Source organism: Balaenoptera physalus (assembly GCF_965194825.1).
Source record: "Balaenoptera physalus genome assembly, chromosome: 2".
NCBI lineage: Eukaryota > Metazoa > Chordata > Mammalia > Artiodactyla > Balaenopteridae > Balaenoptera > Balaenoptera physalus.
In genome coordinates this window covers 152557361-152577482 of record NC_138883.1, presented here as the reverse complement: position 1 = coordinate 152577482, position 20122 = coordinate 152557361, and the positions used below count along the sequence as shown (strand labels likewise).

The 20122-nt window shown below is 55.6% G+C and overlaps 1 protein-coding gene across 1 annotated transcript in view; it reads right to left on the bottom strand.

The window, feature by feature from the left end:
* Window positions 1–20122, bottom strand: part of PFKP (phosphofructokinase, platelet) — a 73168-nt gene that overhangs the window by 16887 nt on the left and 36159 nt on the right. The window contains exons 5-16 of the mRNA XM_082450244.1: window positions 19348–19513; window positions 18418–18462; window positions 18118–18226; window positions 14633–14728; window positions 13242–13334; window positions 12500–12625; window positions 10374–10438; window positions 9805–9874; window positions 9370–9516; window positions 7061–7131; window positions 5423–5510; window positions 4659–4811 (exon numbers count right to left, since the gene is read on the bottom strand). Coding sequence (XP_082306370.1) covers window positions 4659–4811; window positions 5423–5510; window positions 7061–7131; window positions 9370–9516; window positions 9805–9874; window positions 10374–10438; window positions 12500–12625; window positions 13242–13334; window positions 14633–14728; window positions 18118–18226; window positions 18418–18462; window positions 19348–19513 — 1229 coding nt within the window. The remainder of the gene's footprint in view (window positions 1–4658; window positions 4812–5422; window positions 5511–7060; window positions 7132–9369; window positions 9517–9804; window positions 9875–10373; window positions 10439–12499; window positions 12626–13241; window positions 13335–14632; window positions 14729–18117; window positions 18227–18417; window positions 18463–19347; window positions 19514–20122) is intronic.

Genomic DNA, 20122 nt, shown 5'->3' with positions numbered 1-20122 from the left:
AGGAGGGGGGACCCTGCAGTGGGGGGAAATGGGGTGCAGGAGGCGGGACCCAGCAGTGGGGGGACATGAAATGCAGGAGGGGAGACACGGAAGTGGGGGGCCTGGGGTGCAGCAGGGGGCACGCAGGAGTCGGGGGACATGGAGTGAAGGAGGGGAGACAGAATTGGGGGGCACAGAGTGCTGGAGGGGGACCTAGCAGTGGGGGGACATGGGTGCAGGAGGGGACATTCAGAAGTGGGGGGCCTGGGGCGCAGGAGGGGAGACTCGGATGTGGGGGGCCTGGGGTGCAGGAGGGGGCACCCAGCAGTGGGGAGACATGTGGTGCAGGACCGGAGACTCAAGTGGGGTGCCTGGGTTGCAGGAGGGGGGACGCAGCAGTCGGGGGACATGGAGTGCAGGAGCGGAGACACAGAAGTGGGGGGCCCCAGGTCCAGGAGGGGGAACATAGCAGTGGGGGGACATGGGGTGCAGGAGGGGAGAGTCAGAAGTGGGGGCCGTGGGGTGCAGGAAGAGGGACCCAGCAGTGGGGAGACATTCAGTGCAGGAGCGGAGACTCAGAAGTGGGGGGACATGGGGTGCAGGAGGGGAGACTCAGAAGTGGAGGACCTGGGGTGCAGGAGGGGGGCCAGCAGTGGGGGACATGGAGTGCAGGAGGGTAGACTCAGAAGTGGGGCACCTGGGGTGCAGCAGGGGGAACACAGCAGTGGGGGGACATGAAGTGCAGGAGGGGAGATTCGGAAGTGGGGGCCCAGAGTGCAGGAGGGGGGACCCAGCAGTGGGGAGACATGGGGTGCAGGAGGGGTGACACAAAAGTGGGGCGCCTGGGGTGCAGGAGGGGGGACCTAGCAGTGGGGGCACATGGGGTGCAAGAGGGAGGACCCAGCAGGGGGGCACATGGAGTGCAGGAGGGGAGACTCAGAAATGGGGTGCCTGGTGTGCAAGAGGGGGACACAGCAGTGGGGGGATATGTGGTGCACGAGGGGAGACTTAGAAGTGGGGGGACACGGAGTGCAGGAGGGGAGACTCAGAATTAGGGAGACATGGGGTGCAGGAGGAGAGACTCAGAAGTGAAGGGCCTGGGCTGCAGGAGAGGGGACCCAGTGTGGGGGGACATGGGGTGCAGGGGGGAGACTCAGAATTGGGGGCCTCGGGGTGCAGGCTCAGGCGAGGGTTCCGGACCCGGCACACCACGGGGCCAGGCAGGCGGGCAGCAGAGCGGGGCCGGGGCGGCGCTGGGTTAGGGCTGGAGAAAACAGCCTGTCCCTTCTTGGCATCTGCGAGGAGGTGAGGGCAGCCACTGGGGGTGGGCGCTGGGGGAGAGCTTAGGGGCTGGGCCAGTCTGCTGGGACCCACATGGGAGACGCAGTGCCAGCTGCCACAGCCCTGAAGGCAGAGCTTGGGGAGCCCCCTCCCCTCGGGGCCCTGTGAATCTCACACAGAGCAGCGCTGGGTGCCCTGAGCCCCGAGTTGGTTGGGATCCCAGTGAAACTGTTGGCTCCGATGTCAGAGAAGCGGGCCTTCTCAAGCACAGGTCTGGGTCCGGATCCCCCGCCTCAGTGTTAGTCAAAGTGGCTCATTACTGACCCGGGTCCCTGAAGCCACAGCTCCAAACACGGCCAGATGCTCAGCAGAACGTGTGCGCGATGGGCCTGCGCCCCGTCCGTCTTTGTTCCTCCCGCCTAAAACCACCTCGGGGAGCCTTCTGCAGGAAAATTCACAGGCAGGATGGACCCAGGCCTCCCAGAGGGCCGTGCGCCCTGCCCACCCCCTACTCCTCTCCCCATCCATTCCCTAGAGTCCCTAACAGGCCGGGTTTCGGGGGGCTGCAGCCCAAGCACGCGTGGATGGAGGACCCGCGGGGGGTTAGTCCAGGGAGTGGCCGGGAGGAAGGTGAGCAGCTCCAGGGGGTTGCTCACCTGCCTCTCGCTCCCTCCACCCGGCCTGGCTCCCAGTGCCCACACGGACCCTCCTCCGCCCCAGCACAGCTCAGGACCCCTGCAGGGCCGCCCAGATCCGGACGTGAGCCCCACAGTTAGACGGACTCCTGGGCTGTCTGAACCCCCGCCCCCGGGACACTCTGGGTCAGGGGGCGCACAGCGTAGGGGGCGGACATGGGCGCCGGCACCTTGAAATCTGACGGTGGTTCTACACCTGCAGGTGCTCTCCACCCTCTGGACACCATCACTCCCCTGCTTTTCCTCTGATCGCCAAGAAAACGGCAGGGACACTGGGGGCCCGGGGAAAACCCTGTCCAGGACGCGAGCCCGAGGTCCTGGGGGCGACGCTGAGCCACCCACACCGACGTAATTCAGGGCCACCAGCAGAGCTGCAGCCACGGCCACCTCCCGGGGCCCGGGCAGCACCGAGGTCGCTTCAGCTGTGGTTCTGAAGGGGACGAGCGTGCTGGTTCTGAGGAGTAGATGCAATGCACAGCCTCACCCTGTGGAGTCCCTAAAAACCTGCCCTGAGGCGTTAACTCTGCCCCAGAGATGCCGGGACCTTACGAGGCATTAAATCCCCCGGCATCTGTTTCGGGTGACATGTCTGTCTGTAAACTCAGCACACAGGCTGACAAGGAGTAGGTGACAAGAGGACAGCGGTTAAGTGTCCAGAGGATGTGACAGCTGACCACATGAGGCCACCTCGGGGTCCTCACCCTAGGCCCTGGGGACATTCTGGCCACCTCAGGCCCCTCCCCCAGCACGGTCCTGCCTGCTGCCCCACTTCTTGTAAGTGTCCGGCCCAGCCGAGGTCCAGCCCGAACCCAGGCCTCCTAAGAGACTCAACCTCACTGTGGCTTAACACACACAACCCTGGGAGAAACCCAGAGACTTCAACACGCCAGCCCGGCCTTCTGTCCCCTCAGCTCCAGGATCCCACTGAGCAGGCCTGGGGAGGCTCATCCTGACCACCGCCTGACCATCCTTCATGAACCAGAACAAGACACCCTACTTAGGCCCTCGAAGCATCACTTCCACCCACCTTGTAAGGACGGCCCTGGCCCAGCCACGGACAGGCATTGCCCACTTTACAACTGTGAGCCCGGCTCCGAGAAACTTGTACGAATAAAAACCTGAATGTAAAGGGTCGCGTAATAATCTCAAAATCCCTTGAAGGGAAGCAGGATGGATCATTTGGAATTTTCCCTGGACTTATTCTGGTTTTCAAATTTTCAACAACACACGTAAGAAATCTTTATCACCTGGAAAAATCATGCTTTGTAGCAGAGGAGCCTGGAATTATAAAGTGGGAGAATCCCGTCCTGCCTGAGGGCGCATGAAACATCACAGGGCGGGAGCACCGACCTTGGTCAGGACCCACCGACGACCGCTCCCCGGGTCCCCACCACCCCAAGGGGGTCTAGTTAGGTGACAACTAGGAAATGAACTTCCGCTGCTTCTACTGCAAGCGTGGAGTGAGCAGATTCAGATCCAGCTATGCAGGAGGAGCAGTAAGACAGCGATGACATTCATTTTGCGACAGACATGACCTTTCAACTCAGAGCTTGAGCATCGATCAGGAGCTGAATTAGTCCCACAGCAGCGAAAGCACAGACGGTGTCACCGGGGAGGCACAAGCAGCGGCAGGCAAGAGGGCAGGGACGCGGGTGAGGAGGTCCAGCATGGGGACACAGGCGACACCGGAGGGCTTTTTAGTAAAGAAACTGCGGAAAGTTTAAGAGGCTCAGGAAAGCAAGAAACAAGCATTGCTTACCACATAAATCCTATTTTAAAAGCTTTTCTTTTATCTACCAGCACTATAGAGACAGATTTGATGCCATGGGTTTAAGGAAAAAAGCTTAGAAAAACAGTCACAAGATCTACGTCTTGCAAGGAAAATAAAATGTGAGAATTTACTGAAAAATTTTAGATGCCGAATTTTTTTTAAAAAGGGAGTGATGCATTCTGTGTTAGATACTGATCTTCAAACTCCAGTGTGATTTCCCAAGCGTGATTTACAAATACAATGATTAAGAGGTATTTCTGTGTTTGTTATGGCCTTTTGGCTAAAAAAAAAAAAACCAAAAACACATTCAAATAACATCAATATTATTTTCGATGTGCTTTACCGTCCCCGTCCACAAAGGGGAAGATGAGGGTGAGGCTATCGGCTGAAACCAAAAGTAATACGATGGTTTAAAAGAGGATTCAGGTCAATGAATAAAATCATAAAATCTTTAGTCCAGCTTCTACCCTAGAATATCAAAGCATGGGCCAGTGGAGCCAGGATTTATCACAATAATGTGTTTTAGGCTTTTGGTAAATTTAGCTCAGCCAAAAAAATAAAAGGCATTTAAATGAATATCCACGTCACTGTGACCCAAAACTACCTGCGCTACAGATGACGTCACCCTGGCCGCAGCACAGGAAAATAGTGGCAAAAGATCTTTGGAAGCCGAATCGGTGATTGTCAGACTTTTTTTTTTTTGGCTGCGTCAGCACATGGGATCTTAGTTCCCCACCAGGGATCGAATCCGCGTTCCCTGCATTGGAAGCGCGGAGTCTTAACCACTGGACCTTTTTTTTTTCTTTTTTTTTTTTAACTTTTCAGCAAACCACCCTAGCGCCCTGGTTCTGTCTCGAGTGCACAGGTAGATAAAAGCGGGCCAGGCGCCCTGGGTTAGGGTCTGCGGCACCTGCTCTGCTGCCAACACTCACGTCGGTGATGGTGTTGAGGGCGGTGTCTGCCCCGATGCTGAAATCAGAGCCGGGCACGTTGTTGGAGACGGTGGCGGGAACCATGACCATGGGGACGCAGAACTCCTTGTGCTTCTCCCGGGCGGCCGACAGCTCCAGCAGCCCCAGGTAGGCCTGCAGATGAGTGTGTGCGGTTGTGGGGATGGCACGGGGGTGGGGAGGGAAACGCATCGCCATCACGGGCAGCGCTGCGCCCAAGGTGAGGCTGCGGGCATCGTCCCGTCGGGGTGAGACTAAGCCGCTCACGGGCGAGAGTCTGACTGTTTGAGGTTCTCACATTTTCTTTAAAGGAAACAGGTCATCATGGGACTGATCTCGGCTGAATATCAAAAATGAAGGTGGACAGTCCAACATGTAGTTAAAAGATAATGATCTGACCCCATCACTGCCCTCCTCTCCGAATAGCCAATGGGCTTCCAGTTCAAGAGAGAAGGTCTTCTCTACAGATTCGACAGAAGTGAGAACTCCCTGAGCGGACGGACCCCAGACACGGAGTCGAGCTTTCGCTTCCCGATCGAGTCCCTTTACATAGCTGGGCCAGTGTCTGTCCCTGAGTGCTGCCACCTCTCATTCTCTGCATCACCATTACTCAGTGGCCGCTGGGCCCGAGGCTGCATGACCCCCGGTCACACCGAGGGACAGACGGCACGATGCTTACGGGAGCCGGCACGGGGTCCCCACCCAAACTGACAGCGCTAGCCAGCCAGCAGGGGAGCAGAACGTACCTCGAATCCACCGATCATTAAGAGCGCGTTGATGCCATGGATGTGCATCTGAGCGGCGATGTCCTCCAGATACTTCCCAGGGAGGGTGCTGGGGACGGTTCAAGGGAGGGGCGGTCAGGCAGGACCCCTTGGTGCCCCACCCTCCGAGGCTGAGCTGCACGGCACTGAGGGACAGGGGCATGTCCGCTCCCTCGTCCACGCTGCTGGTGGACAGAGGGGCTGGGGAACCACACGCGGCAGAGTGGCCAGCAGTCAGGTCTCAAAAGAGGGTCTTTTCAAAAGAAAAGGGGAAGAAACTTTGCAGCTGTCCAACACCTGAATCTCAAGGAACGCTGCTGCCTGGTTAGGAAAAAAAATGAACCACAAAAGCTTTCAAGTGTTCACGACGATAATTGGATGGAAACTTCCAGTTTTTGAGTCACGTACAGAGTACATGTACCTTACCCCATCTAAGCTCATTTAAAGTCACCTCCACGCACACTTGCTCATGTTGTCCCGTTTTACCACCTGTTCAAACGCGGCCGGCAAGTGGAAGAGACAAACGATAGTCAGCCGGGCCCCATCCGGAGACCAGCACCCACCCCGATCTTTCCCTTGTGCTGTCTGGGGAATCAGGGGTTTATACTTGGGGTGGACGTAGAGAAGTCATAGGGCCTGGGTGGCCAGGGCACATGAGTGGTCATGATGTCGACTACAGGGTCCCTGCCAGCGTCTAAGCGTCGTGAGAATACGCTGCCAGCTGGCCCCTCCAGCCACCCCAGAGCGGCCCCGGGGTGGGGCTCGTGCAGCAGACTATGCTGAGGCATTACAGTTGGTGGGAAGAGGCGTAGGAGGCAGCCGATAGGGCCCTGGCTCCTAACTGGAGCTCCGCTGTCAGAACACCATCCCCCGAGGGCGCTGGGGGGTGACGGGACCAAAAGAGCTGTGGAGAACTAGGCCAGCTCCACAGATTGCTGGGCGACGCGGGCACCCAGCTTCACAGCAGGACAGAGGCTGGGACGATTCCCCTGCACAACAAACAGGCTAACACGCATACGGAGCGCAACACTCGTTAGGCTTAAGTACCAAGTACTTTCTTTCCACATTAAAACGTGCCAAATAGTGATGGCTGCACCCTGAGGTCAGAGAAGAAACAGCTTCGTATTAAATCAGCGCCTCGGGAACACACCCCATCCCCGGCTGTGCCCAAGAACAGAAGCGGCTGCACTTCAGAAACGTGTGGTTTTGTGTGGAGCCCCCCAGGTCCTCCGTCCGGCTGTGGGGACCTGGCGGCTCAGGCCTGCAGTCCCCACGACACTGAGCCGCCATCAATCCTGTCTACACAGCAAGGTCACCGCAGCTCAGACATCCCTGTCTTCATCACCTCAAGCGAGATGAGGGGTTTCTGCCACCACTGGGTTCTTCAAATCAATGGAAACAAGGAATTATCAGAGGAAGCCATTCCAGGTCCCCTGCTTTGTCTCTTTTTAAGGTCACATCTCATCAACTCCCCAAAACACAACCCGGGTCCCTCCCAGACCGGAGCCAGGACGTGAACCAATTCCCCCTGGGTTCCTTTATGGGAACTTAAAGCAGCAACATCTGCACCAGCTGCTCTCCGCAAGAACATTCAGGTCAGAATCAACAAAGGAGAATTACCGTTTTGTCCCAAGAATGGAGCCGCCTTGGCCGGTCCAGCCGCCGACATCTGCCCAGCCAATTTCCTTTATCTAATGTGCAAACAGAAAGAAACAGCTGTAGCGAAAAAGAAAAAGGAATTAGAGAGCTTTAAAAACAGCTCAGATGTCCGCACCTCTGACAGGCTTCGTGTCTGTAAGGATTTGAGAAATGTTAGGAAACGGCTTTCATTTCAAGGCTGAATGAGCTGCGGCCTGAACCGGATTCTAAGGCTCAACAATTAGGAACACGGACAGGCAAAGCCCCCCGCATGTAGGAAGGACCCTGCATCTTGTTCCCCGCCATGCCTATCAGAGGCACGCTTTAGTTAGCCAAATCCCACCATTGCGAAGTAAAAGAAAAATTAATATTACAGTTTTCTTAATTAAACTAAGATTAAAAAAACACTTCTTAAAAATTGAGAACCACCTACGAGCACCGATAAATGCCCACTAGGTGTTTGCACAACACCCCACAGCCATAACAGCAAAACGCTTTCCCTTCCCCCTCAACTCACACACTCGGGGCGGCCACAGTTTCGAATATCACCAGCCTCCAGACACGCACCTTCGCCCAGGTCTTCTGAAGGCCCCGCACGGGGTGTCACCTGCTCATGGGCACCTCCCACTCCATCCAAGTCCCAGCGCCTCTCAGATCTCCCATGTCCCTCAGCTGCAACTCATTCCTGCCTCCTTTCTTCACACCTGTGCATACTTAGTACTACAGCAAATCCTATTGGCCAGGCCTTCAAAATGCACCCAGACCATGGAAGACTTCTCATGGACTCCGCCGTCGCCAGATCGGACCAAGCCCCCCGCATCCTGCCTGGGCTATTGCAGAAGTTCCCCAACTACTCTCCTGCTCCCCTACTCCTGCCTCTTATGGAAATCTGTCAGAATGCACCACGTCCCTGCTCCAAACCCTCCTGTCTTTTCAAAACAAAGGCCAGACCCCTTAGGATCACCTACAAACCATCCGGCCCTCGCCTCCTTTTCCCTCATCCGCTTCCCTCCTTTCCCCTCGCCCCTCTGCTGCAGTCACATGAGCCCCTCCCACCCCACCCCCCAACAGCTCAGGGCCTTTTCACCGTCCTCCCTGCCTGGGACCTAGGTCCGGTGTTCCCGAGGGCACTCGCTCAGCCCTTCACACGTTGGTCAGGGGTCACCTCCCAGCAGCACTGGCTGGGGGGCCTCAGTGAAGACGCCCACGGCACTCCCACCTCCTCCCCTGCGTCTTTTTAGCCCCAGTCACGTTCTGATATGCTGGAGAGTTCACTCCATCGATTTTTACCTCTGTCATCTCCCTCCCTGAGATGCAGGGAGTCTTGTCTGCGTTCTTCACTAATTTGGTTCCACAGCCTAAGAACTCAGTAAGTAGCTGCTGAGTCACTGGGTGAATAAACACAGTCGCCCCCTTATCTGCAGGGAGTGTGTTCCAAGACCCCCAGCGATGCTGGAACCCTACATATCCCTCTTTCCCTATACGTACATGCCTAGGATCAAATTTAACTTATAAATACGCGCAGTAAGAGAATATCCAAATTGCCAGCATCACCCGTCTTGCACTTTGGGGACGTTATTAAGTAAAGTAAGGATCACCTGAACTTAAGCACTGCCATACCATGAGGGTCGATCTGATCACCAAGTGACTAACGGGCAGACACCCTGGACGAGAGGATGATTCATGTCCCGGGAGGACAGAGCTGACAGTTGGAGATTTCATCACGCTACTCACAACGACACGTAATTTAAAACTTACAGATTGTCTATTCTGGAATTTTCCATGTAATATTCCTGGACCACAGGTAACAAACCGCAGAACTGAAACCTCGGATGAGAGGGGACCAGGAAGCACCCGGCTGAGAGCGTAGCGTCTGTAGCCTCACCACGTGTTTAGCACCCTGCATCCTATGACCTTGGTCTTGTGAATTAAGTCTCGGTGCCCCAGCTTTCTCATTAGGAAAATGGGGATAGTATCTTAGATTACTGAGAGATTCAAATGGGTTAACATAATAAGTAAATCGCGGAGGAGCAGTAAGTGTCTTCAGTAAGCACTCAAGCAGTTAATCTTTTCCCTAAGTTTTTATCGGAGTGGCTGCTGAGCGCGCCGGCCTTGCGCATCACCCACGCCATCCCGTGCACACCTCACTGCAGCCTCGTGTGCACGTGCTCCCCTTCCCACCTAATGCCCGGGTCCTTGGACCCCAGAGAGGCCCTCCCTACCACCTTTGAGAAATCCGGAATCTGCCTTCTCAGCAAGGACCTCCCTCGCCAGGCGCCCCCGGGACTCACCTGGCCTTTGGCGAAGCCCTCAAAGCCGTCGTACACAGCGAACACCTTGTGTCCGTCGGCGATGCCCACGCGCACGGCCGCGCGCACGGCCGCATTCATGCCGGCGGCGGGCGCACCCACGTTCACGACGCCCACGTTGCAGTTGCTCTGTAAGGTGGGAGGGGGGGCGTGTGGGTGTGTGCGGGCCGCGGCCCATACGGCTCGCCCCGTTGCACCCTGGAGCCGGAGCGTAAGGGCTGAGCGCGGGGCCCGGGCGCCAGAACTGAAAAGCCGAGTCGCCCAGGTGGGAGGGGGCAGGAGGAAAGGGTCGGCGGGGCGCGGGGTGGTCTCCTGGGAGCCAAGACCCGAACTGGCCAGGGCAGAAGGGCACCCAGGCCAGAGCAGGACCCAGGCATTGCCGGAGGCGGGGACGTGGCGCACCGCAACGTCTTCTACCTTAGGGATCTGGGAGTCCGGAAACTTGATGGCGAGCCGCTTGTAGGTGTTCAGGTTGTTCTCGAAGCTCCTGGAAGAAAAGGACGGTGTCGGACCAAAGGTTAGAATGTGGACGGAGCAGTATGGGCTCATCTGGGGAGAAGGGGCCCAAGAGGACACTTGTGCCGGACGCAGATGGCCCGCAGGTGCCAGCTTTGTGTCCGGGCTCTCAGGAAAGGCAGCCTCGGGTGTTCCCAGTGACTGGAATGGATGTCCTCTAAGGGGCTGAGGGGCAGGGGCGTTTAGGATGCAGCAAGTTTCTTCCCCCAAATGCTAGCAGCCACATGCCACTCTCTATCCTAATTTCGTCAGCTTCTAAACGACCCCCTGACCCTGCCAAAAAATGAACAAATTTCTCTGTAATTAGTCACCCGGACCATCGACCTTTAGGAACAGTGCCTGGACTGCATACTGTCTTAATTTCTGACTTCTTATGTTGATACAGAACAAGCACCGCCTGGAGGCACATTCTAACACCAGGCCTGACGAACAAAGGCTCCCAGTAAAACAGTTTTTTTCAGAAGAGTCACCTTCCTCGGAGTCGCACAGCGTCCTTAAATCTCCTCTCATCCATCGCCTTTTGTACTTCCTGGGTCTTTAAGGAAATAACGAAAGGAAGAAAGAACATGTCAAGACAGTGCATCCTCAGATCCAGGGTAGGGACCTGGAACCAGCCTGGTCCTTCCATCCGGGTCCCTTCACGTCCAACCTTGTAGCCGGCAGCCTGGGGTCAGCGAGCCTGCACTGCCTGGCTATGGGGGGAAGCCTAGGCCGCCCACCCAGGCTGCTTTGTAGAAAAGGACGAGGTGGGACCACCGGCCTTGCCAGAGTAAGCGGGTCCTGAAATCTTAGGGATTCTGGCTCATGAGAGCGAGGCCACAAGGAAGCAGATCTCCCAGGCCAGGCTCTGAAAAAATCCCCATTTGACGCTGGTGAGGAAAGAACAAACAGAACCACCCCTGTCCCTGGGGAGCAGAGGACGCAGGTGACGCTGTGGCAGGGGCGGGGGAAAGACTGTCCCAGGGGGGCGGAGTGCTTCGGGACCAGCACCGGCCCCCCTTCAACCTCAGGATCCCAGGCAAGTCACCCATCGCTCTGAGCTTCCGCTTCCTCCTCTGTGTGGTGAGGAAAATGCCCCTACTTCCACTGTCACTGTGGCGGCCAACGCTGCAGGCCCTGAGGAAGATACCTGGCAAGCAGTGGTCAGCGAGGGGCTGGCTGTGGCCTTGTGAACAGTCTGGCTGAGGCACCACGACGTACGGTCGTTCAAGGACAAGCTAGTGGTACCTACTGGCTGTCTGTCTCAAAACGGACAGAGAGACACTGGACAGAAGAAATGTGCTCACAATAAACTGCTGCTCATCATTCCACATTCTGTTCTTTTGAGCCACATCCTCACAGTCCACACGCATGCACACACATGCACACACACTCATACACACATGCACACACACCCTCATACAGACACACATGCACACGCATGCACACACCCTCAGACACACATGCACACACACTCATACAAACATGCACACACATGCATACCCTCATACAGACACACATGCACACGCATGCACACCCTCAGACACACATGCACACACACGCACACACCCTCATACAGACACACATGCACATGCATGCACACCCTCATACAGACACACATGCACACACACGCACATACCCTCATACAGACACACATGCACACACATGCACACAATGCACACACGCACACACCCTCATACAGACACACATGCACACACATGCACACAATGCACACCCCCTCATACAGACACACATGCACACACATGCACACACTCATACAGACACATGCACACAACACACACCCTCATACAGACACACATGCACACGCATGCACACACATGCACACACCCTCATACAGACACACATGCACACACACACACGCACACACTCTCATACACACATGCACACACCCTCATACAGACACACATGCACACACACGCAGAGACTTCCTTTACTGCCATTGGCTTTTGGAAAGTATGTTTCTAAGGGGTGACTTTCAACAAGTCCTGTGACTTAATTACTTAATTACCACTCTGTACATGTTGTAAAATACATACACCTCAGAGCCACTGGGAAGACCAAATAAAATGAGAGTCGTGAATAGACTTTGAAAAATAAAAAATAGTAACAATTCCTAACGCAACTCCACGGCCACCGCAGCTACTGGACGGTCAACTGGAAAACCATCCCCCACTTCCCCGTGGCCACCAGCCTGCACTCCACACCTGGAGGAGGCGGCGCATGTTGGGGTCCCCCGAGTCGGCCATCCCCATGTCACATGACAGGTGTGAGGGCCTTGGGGACGGGAGGGCGGGAGCAGCTGACCCTGGAGAAGCTGGATGGTGCCCTCCCCACCCCGAGAATCCCCCCACGGTCCCTGCAGAGCCGTCTCCAGCCTCTCTGACCCGCTCACAGGAAGCGCCCGGGCACCCCGAGGACACCCCCCCTCCGACAGACTAGACTCGCTGAGGGGGCCCGCATGCTCGGTGTCACGGGCCCGGGGAGGGGGCCCTGGGACCTGGGGAAGGTCGTCTACCCGTGCTGGGGAAGGTCACACCCCCTCCGTGCTGGGGAAGGTCCCCCTCCTGTGCTGGGTGGGGCCCGGCCCCGCGCTCACCATCTGCACACATTCCATCAGCGGCAGCCGCACCGCCTGGTTCCCGCTCAGCGACACCACGCAGGCCGGGGTCTCGGGGGTGGCCTGGAGGAGGGCAACCACGGCCTCCACCCCCATGCGGCTGGCCTGGTAATGACATCACGATGGTCAGAGCTGGCCCCGTGCCCGCCCGGAGACCAGCCCGGCGCCCACAGACAGAGGCCCCCCTCGTTCAGACAGGACCAGCCGCGTTCTCAGCTCCTCCGTCCTCAAGGCCCCCTCGCTCTTCCTGCACCGAGTCCCTGTTAGTCACTCAGAGCCCTTCCCGCTTACTTCTAACCCGCCTCCAACAAAGAGATCAACTCCGCTAAGAACCGGCGCGCTGGGGGGCGGGGGGTCACAGGCGTGTGGAGCAGGAAACCGAGAACTGGACTCGGGGTCTCTGTGGTCCCTGGGTCCATTGCTAGAAACCTGCCTGTGGACACCCCCTTTCCACCTTCTGGGTTTGTCCCCCACGTTTGGCAGGGTCCCTCAGTGTTCGGGTCACCAGGGGCCTAGGAACCCCCCTCGGCTAGCAGGTCTCCCTATGAGACTACGGGCCGTAGCACCCTAGGGACAAGTCACCCGGCTCTGTGGGCAGAGATGCCCTTTACCAATGGCTCTACTCAAGATCACCCAGTCTTCGTAGCAGACTGGTCCCTTTGCGATCCCAGAAGTGTTCCTTTCCTTGTGACGATGCCTGACCATTTCCAACCTCACTTACCAAAATCCTGTCAAAGGCTGAAGGCGTCCCACCTCTCTGCACGTGCCCAAGGATAGTCACCCGAGTGTCATAAGCCAGCTGTGAGACCACGAGCTGAGGGGAAACACAGGACATGGCCGAGCACATCAGCTTGTTCTAGGGACGGGGGCTGGGAGCAGGGGAAGGTCTCTCTCCCCTTTCTACACATCTATGTTGAAGAATGTTCTAGTTTCTAAATTTCACTTCCTGAAAGAATGTTTAACGGCTTGCTGAAATTAATATTTTTTAAAGAATACTTTTATCATCAAATAAAACCTTTGTGCTCCTACCTCGCAAGTGAACATAAGTAACACGATTTTTAAAAAACACTGTTTCTATAGCTTGTATCTCAAGCATATACTTTGTAAAAACATAAACATTTCCCTGAAACCACCTTGAATTTGTAAGGTTGTGTTTGAAAAGCATGATACAGTAAAATCAAAGCATCCCCTCAGTCCAGGGCCCAGGTGAACCCAGCCAGGTGGCCGGAACAGGCTACCTGTCTTGACTGGCCCTCACTTACTTTATAAAAATGATGGGGCTGGGTCATAGGAATTCCATGGTCCCTTTTGGCTCTAATATTCCACAATCCAATCTCAACTTCAGTTAAGTGGGAAGGAATATCTTTGCCCTGACTGTATTGATTACTTCTATAAATACTGGCAGATGACTTTCACAGATATTTTGATAATCAGGTGAAAAGCTGGTCAGGGAATACGTAAAAGGCATCAGAGAAACCAACTTGCAAAGCCAAGGTGATGATGTGCTTTGCCCTGACGGGCGGCTTCCACCAGAGCCTGAGTCTGTCTCCCCAGCACTGTGTCCAGAACCTGCCCAGTTACCTGGGCAACCGGGGAGCACAGCAGATCCCTCCTGGGCCAGACAAGCCAGCACCCGCCGACCAAGCCCAAAAGGACTCGGGCAACAGGACTGCGGGGTCGGCCTCCATGCAGGGCGGAGGAGCAGTGACTAAGGCCAGCCGAGCGGCTGTCTCTGTGAGTAAGGCCATGCTCAGCTGATGCTCCAGTGGGAGAGGGAACTCTGCTGACCTCCTAGCTCCTGGGCAGCCGGCACCCAGAGCTGGAACCTTCTAACCCCACCCGATCGCATTTCCTCCGTCTCTGTCAGGGGAGCCCGGGGCCTTTGGGAATATTCCCAACAGTATTCCAGAGGCAGGGGCTTTCCAGAAGCCAGGAGCTGTATGATTCTGATGCCAATAAAGTTATGAGTCATTATGAACATATTTTTAATGAGCAAGAAGAACAAAAAGTATTTAAATAATAGCGCATGGTTCCAGACTCCCGCCCTGCCCGGGGTGTCTAAATCTCCCGTTTCTAGACAGGCTCAGGGGGTGAGAAGCCTGAGACACTCACCTCCTTGATTTGCTCAGAGGTGATGGGTTTGTTTTGGGTGTCGATGGCTCCTTCGGCCACAATGATGATGTTCAGTCTTTTTTTCCGGGCACGGTTCTAAGGAAACAGAAGATGAAATCCTCAAATGCCTAAACCATTCTTAACGACACAACAAGGGCCTCTGCCCCACCTGAACCGGCCTCTCTCCAGGGAGAAACGGTCACCTGATTTCACACGCGATGTTTCCTAAGGACACGGGCAGGTCAAGGTGCCCTAGGTGAGCAGGTGGGACAGGCCTGCAGACGCAGAAGCTGCTGTGACATCACCACAGGCGGAGGCCGGCCCCCGGCGCCTTTGACCCGGACCCCCGGACGGGGATGAGCTCTGAGGCTGGGCTCTCCGGGGAGGGGGGTCTCTACTGCAAACCAGGCCCGAGAACTCCCCCAGAAGGCAGAGCTTCCTGCCACCTCACCTCAAGGAGGTTTGCACGTAAGACCATACAGTTATAGAAATAATGGAGAATAAAAATCAGTGCTTAAAAACCGATTCTCGCCTTTGTGATGGGCAGCGCCAGCCCCGGGCCTGGGCAGGAGGGGCACAGAGGGGAATGTGGGGCCCAGGCGGGGTCGGAGCCGCCCTGCAGGGAAAGCCAGGCTGGCAGCGTCCAACACTGGGGGCCATGGTGCCCCCGGGCTCACGGCCAGCATCCTGCGATGCCCCAAATCACTCTCAGTGAGTCTGTTCTCCATCAAGTCCCCAATCAAGGACCCTCCTGTGGGGGGGTGTGAGCTGTGTGGGGCGGTGAGCCCAGAGTGGGCAGCACCTGAGGATGTCAGCCAAGGGGACTCGGCCCGTCCTGCATCACAAACACACGTGCTGTCTTGTTGGTTTCTGATAGATATTAAATGTGCTACACTTCTTTTTTTTTATTGGCTACACCACGTGGCATGCGGGATCTTAGTTCCCCAACCAGGGATCGAACCAGTGCCCCCTGCAGTGGAAGGTCAGAGTCTTAACCACTAGACCACCAAGGAAGTCCCAAAATGTGCTACACTTTGAAGAACTTATTAATCGGAGTACTTTCTAAAAGGTATAAAGATACAACAACAAGAATGATTATTTTAGCATCACTTGAAAGAGCAAAAATGGAAGTAATGACTGGTTCACAAATATGGAATTGGCCAAATAGCCATACTTCATCCATAAAATACAATATTCCAAAGTGGCTAAAAAAAAATAATGGGGTCGGGGTCATCCCTGGTGGCACAGTGGTTAAGAATCCACCTGCCAATGCAGGGGGACATGGGTTCAAGCCCTGGTCCGGGAAGATCCCACATGCCACGGAGCAACTAGGCCCGTGAGCCACAACTACTGAGACTGCACTCTAGAGCCCGCGAGCCACAACTACTGAAGCCCATGAGCCACAACTACTGAAACCCACACACCTAGAGCCTGCGCTCCTCAACAAGAGAAGCCACCGCAATGAGAAGCCCATGCACCGCGACGAAGAGTAGCCCCCTCTCGCTGCAACTAGAGAAAGCCCGTGAGCAGCAAAGAAGACCCAACGCAGCCAAAAATAAATAAATAAATTTATAAAAAAATAAAAAATAAAAAAAGAATGGGGTCACCTATCCACTCAGTGGGAAGACAGGCAGCTTGTCTGTGCAGTTCACTGACTGCCTCCTGGTCCCCCACCCGGATGGAGTCACTCATTCACTGAATGCTCACAAAACCTCTAAGGAGCAGCAGCATGACCCCGAGTTACAGCGGAGGAACTTAGGACATGAAGGGGAGGTCGTCTGTCCAAATATCGTTTGCCCCGTGGGTGGCAGAGCCAGGATCCAGCCCTGGGACTTCTGATGCCCCTGAGTCCTTTCCAACTTTATACCGAAATGCCCATGATTGGGGGATGCTCTGGGGCTTGCTTCCTGGGCCAATTATCCGGTAAGGTGTTTAGAGAGACTCTCACAGTGCTACACTGATAACCGATAGAAATTAATGACAGGCACTACAATATCGAGCGTTTCCACCCAAGTGAGCTAAAGCCATTAGTCCTAACTCTGCCAACGCTTAAGGGGGGATCCAAACACGTCCTAGCTGACAGGGCACTTTACAATGTCTGAAACTCAAGGAGGTTTGCAGATAAGACCATACAGTCACAGAAATAATGGAGAAACCTAAAATTCAGCCCCATGGCCTCACTGCTGATCTTCTGACCGGCCAGGCGCTTCCTCACGTCCAGGGTGCTTCCGGCTCTCTAAGGGCGTTAGACCTTGGCCTGTGCAGTGTCATCGTCAACGAGGGCAGGGACTCGGGAGGAGAAGGGACAGATGCAGGGACAGGCACGTCCCTCAAGTAATGCCCCGTGGAATGGCAATCAAGTGGATGTCCTCAGCGCCACGATGAAGGACCTGCCTAACAGGAGGGCCAGTGCTCGACTCCTGCAACCAGCCACGTACCTTCCCACACCAGCTGGCCGGCACAGTACGCCGCCCAGGTCCCCAGGTCAGAACCAAGAGATGATGAACTCGTTTGTTACTTCAGTGGTCACAGTCATCCCTGGGACGTGCCCCTGGCCTGCTGCAGCCTAGAGCTCCAGCCTCAAAAGGGTGCATGATTCTCCGTAGTAAAAGGACAGCTTTACCAACAGTTTCTTACAGAGGTTCTGGGTCAGCAAAGCTTATTTGATTTGTTGCTGGAATTCCTTTCTTGGAACCCATCACCTTGAAGGCAATGGCCATGTCTTATGAAACGTGGGTCCTGGCTGTATGCAATGCTTACGTGTTTGCTGAATACAGCGATAATTAGCCTCTGCCATATGTTTACTTTTTTGCCTATGGAACAGCCATAAGATGGTTATGAAAATAAGAGAAGGGAAATTCCATACGCATTGGGATTTCTGTCCCGAAAGCTAACCGTTGTTTTCTACGAGGCCTCGCATGCCTTAGTTAGAAGGCTTAACTGGAGGAAATCTGCCCGACACTGATAATCCACGGGGTGAAACACAAGCCCAACCCACAGACAGAAGGAAGGAAAAGCCTGGCTCAGAGGAGACAGCAGCCCAACCCACAGCAAGGCCAGCACGGTGGGGACCCCGCAGCGGAAGGAGCTGTCACCACGTGTGCCACACGGCAAGATGGGGGATTCGGATGGAGTCAACACACAGGTCTCCCGTCCCTGTTACGTGGGATCAGGGAGGCACCATGTTCCCCAGACCCTGGGCTCTCACATCACCTCCTCTGTTTACAGCTGTAGCTGCTGCTTTGCGCGAGAAACACAAAAGCTTCAGCTGTTTTCCCTCGAATCACTCTTTGCAACAGTGGGAGGTGGATGGACGCATGAGGGGTCGAAGCCCCCAGCAACCAGCCTGAAGCCACTTTGAGTAGAAAGCTGTCACCTGTCTAAAACTCCGTCCAAACCGACCATGCTAATGGCCACCGCAAATCACGGCCGGGGCAGCGCAACCAGAATCGCTGGCAGTTAAAAGAGGCAAAATGTGGGTTTACCTCTGAGAGTTTGATGCACATGTTTTCCTGCCAACCTTCTTCTGGTGGAGATTCCGGAAGGAACACCCAGTCGGCCCCACAGGCCAACGCACTCACCAGGGCCAGGTACCTGCACGGAGACAGCAATGACCTCGTGGGGCTGCGCCGGGCACCCCGAGCTCAGGGCCGGCCCCGGCAGACAGGACGCCGCTGGCTCCTCGGGAACCCTTCCCGGCACCCTCGTGCTGGGGTGCGGGGCCCCGCAGGGACTGTGCTAGGGGTCCTCTCCGTCCCAGTCACACGTCCCAGGCACGTACGTACCCGCAGTGCCTCCCCATAACTTCCAGAACGAAGGTCCTCTGGTGGCTGGAAAAGAGATAAAGGAAACATCCACTTAGCACCACCGGGAAGAGCAGGAAAAGCAGACAGAAAAGCCTGCTTTGTATTTACAGCAGGTACCTGAGCTGCCCCGCAAATGACCCACTTTCTACACAAGCAAATGCTCTTGTGAGTGTGTTTCAAGCTCTTTTGAGCAAAGGGGCTGCGGTCTCGAGCAGCACCTCCCGGTTGTGTTTTACAGCAGGTGTGCTTGTGCCAGACACGTTCACGCTACCAGGACACGTGTGTGCGCTCTTCCCAAGACAACGGCTCTGCCGGGCAGTGTCAGCTGCTTCTCGGGCCACAACCGTGGGTTGGAGACCGCCCGCAGCAAGGCAGGACACGACAATCACAGAGTCGGGTCCACACCCGGCACGTGTTCCATTTTCTCTCCAACGTGGCTTTCGTGAAAGTGCTTCGGAAACCCAAGGGCTCCACAGAAGGCATTACGGTAAAGGTTCTGCCGCGAGTCTACAGCACGGGGACAGAAGGTCTCTGCCTCATCTGCATGCTGGGAAATCCACAGGTGAGAAGCGGAACGGGGGGAGGCTCGCCCAGCTCTGACGACAGCCGTGCAAACTCGGGGCTTTACTTCCTGCGATTCCTGCAGGAGAGCTTTGGGTAGGACTTTATGTAATGCTGACTTTGTCTCTTTCTTTCTTCTAAATTCTCTCCAAAGAACACGTTTTTCTTTTACAATTGGGAAGCAGTGACTTTTGAAAATTGAAAATAAAAAGTAAACCAATACAAAATTGTTTCTAATATCAAGTGACAAGGCTTGTGGAACCTTCCAGAGCGGGCACTGAGGTCTCCGCAGCCCATGTCTCAAGCCCAGGGCCGCCCGCCCGCCCGCCGGGTCCCCACGGTCACCACCTCTGGGCGGTCGTCATGATGGCGTCCACCACCTCGATGATGCGGTGCAGGGCAGAGTCTGTGCCGATGGTCATGTCGGTACCGCAGAAGTCGTTGTCGATGGAGCCCACCATCCCCACCACGTTGAGGTACCCGTGCTTCTCCACCTCCTCCGTGTTGATCTTGCCTGTGGGGGGACAAGCCGCACGCCCAGGATGACGCGGGGAGGGGGGTGGAATGCACGCTTCGACACGGGTTTCCTACCCACCGTATCAGATCTGTACACGACCTGATCCTGCATACTGACGGAGAGAAAAGCCACACAAAGGTGGAGCTGGGGACAAGATAGGAGCAGTCATTTGACACCCAGACAAAAACACCGACCCAGGTGTAAAAATTAAAGGAAGGAAGGATCGCACGCTGCAATCGGTGGATACAATCTGACTTCTGTCTGACAACGGCCTTGGAAAACGGCCTGGCTCCGAATAAGACACGTCACCACCCCAGATCTAAGTCTCAAAGAATATTGTACAACTGGTATACTGACTCCTTACAGGCCCATGGGGGCTAATTAGTTGGTAGAGATCTACTTAGTGCTCTCAGGAAAGACCATCGGGGATGGTAGAGCTGCTTAAATGGGACCAGAAAGGTCAAGGTCAAGGGGGAGGCAGCTATCCCTCTCCTGAGTTACCACCCCACGCGCCTGCCTTACACCAGAGTAGGCTGCAGAGACATCGTTAAGTCCTTTGCTGCTGGCATCTGACAGCCCCTCTCCATCCCCCAAACAGACATCACA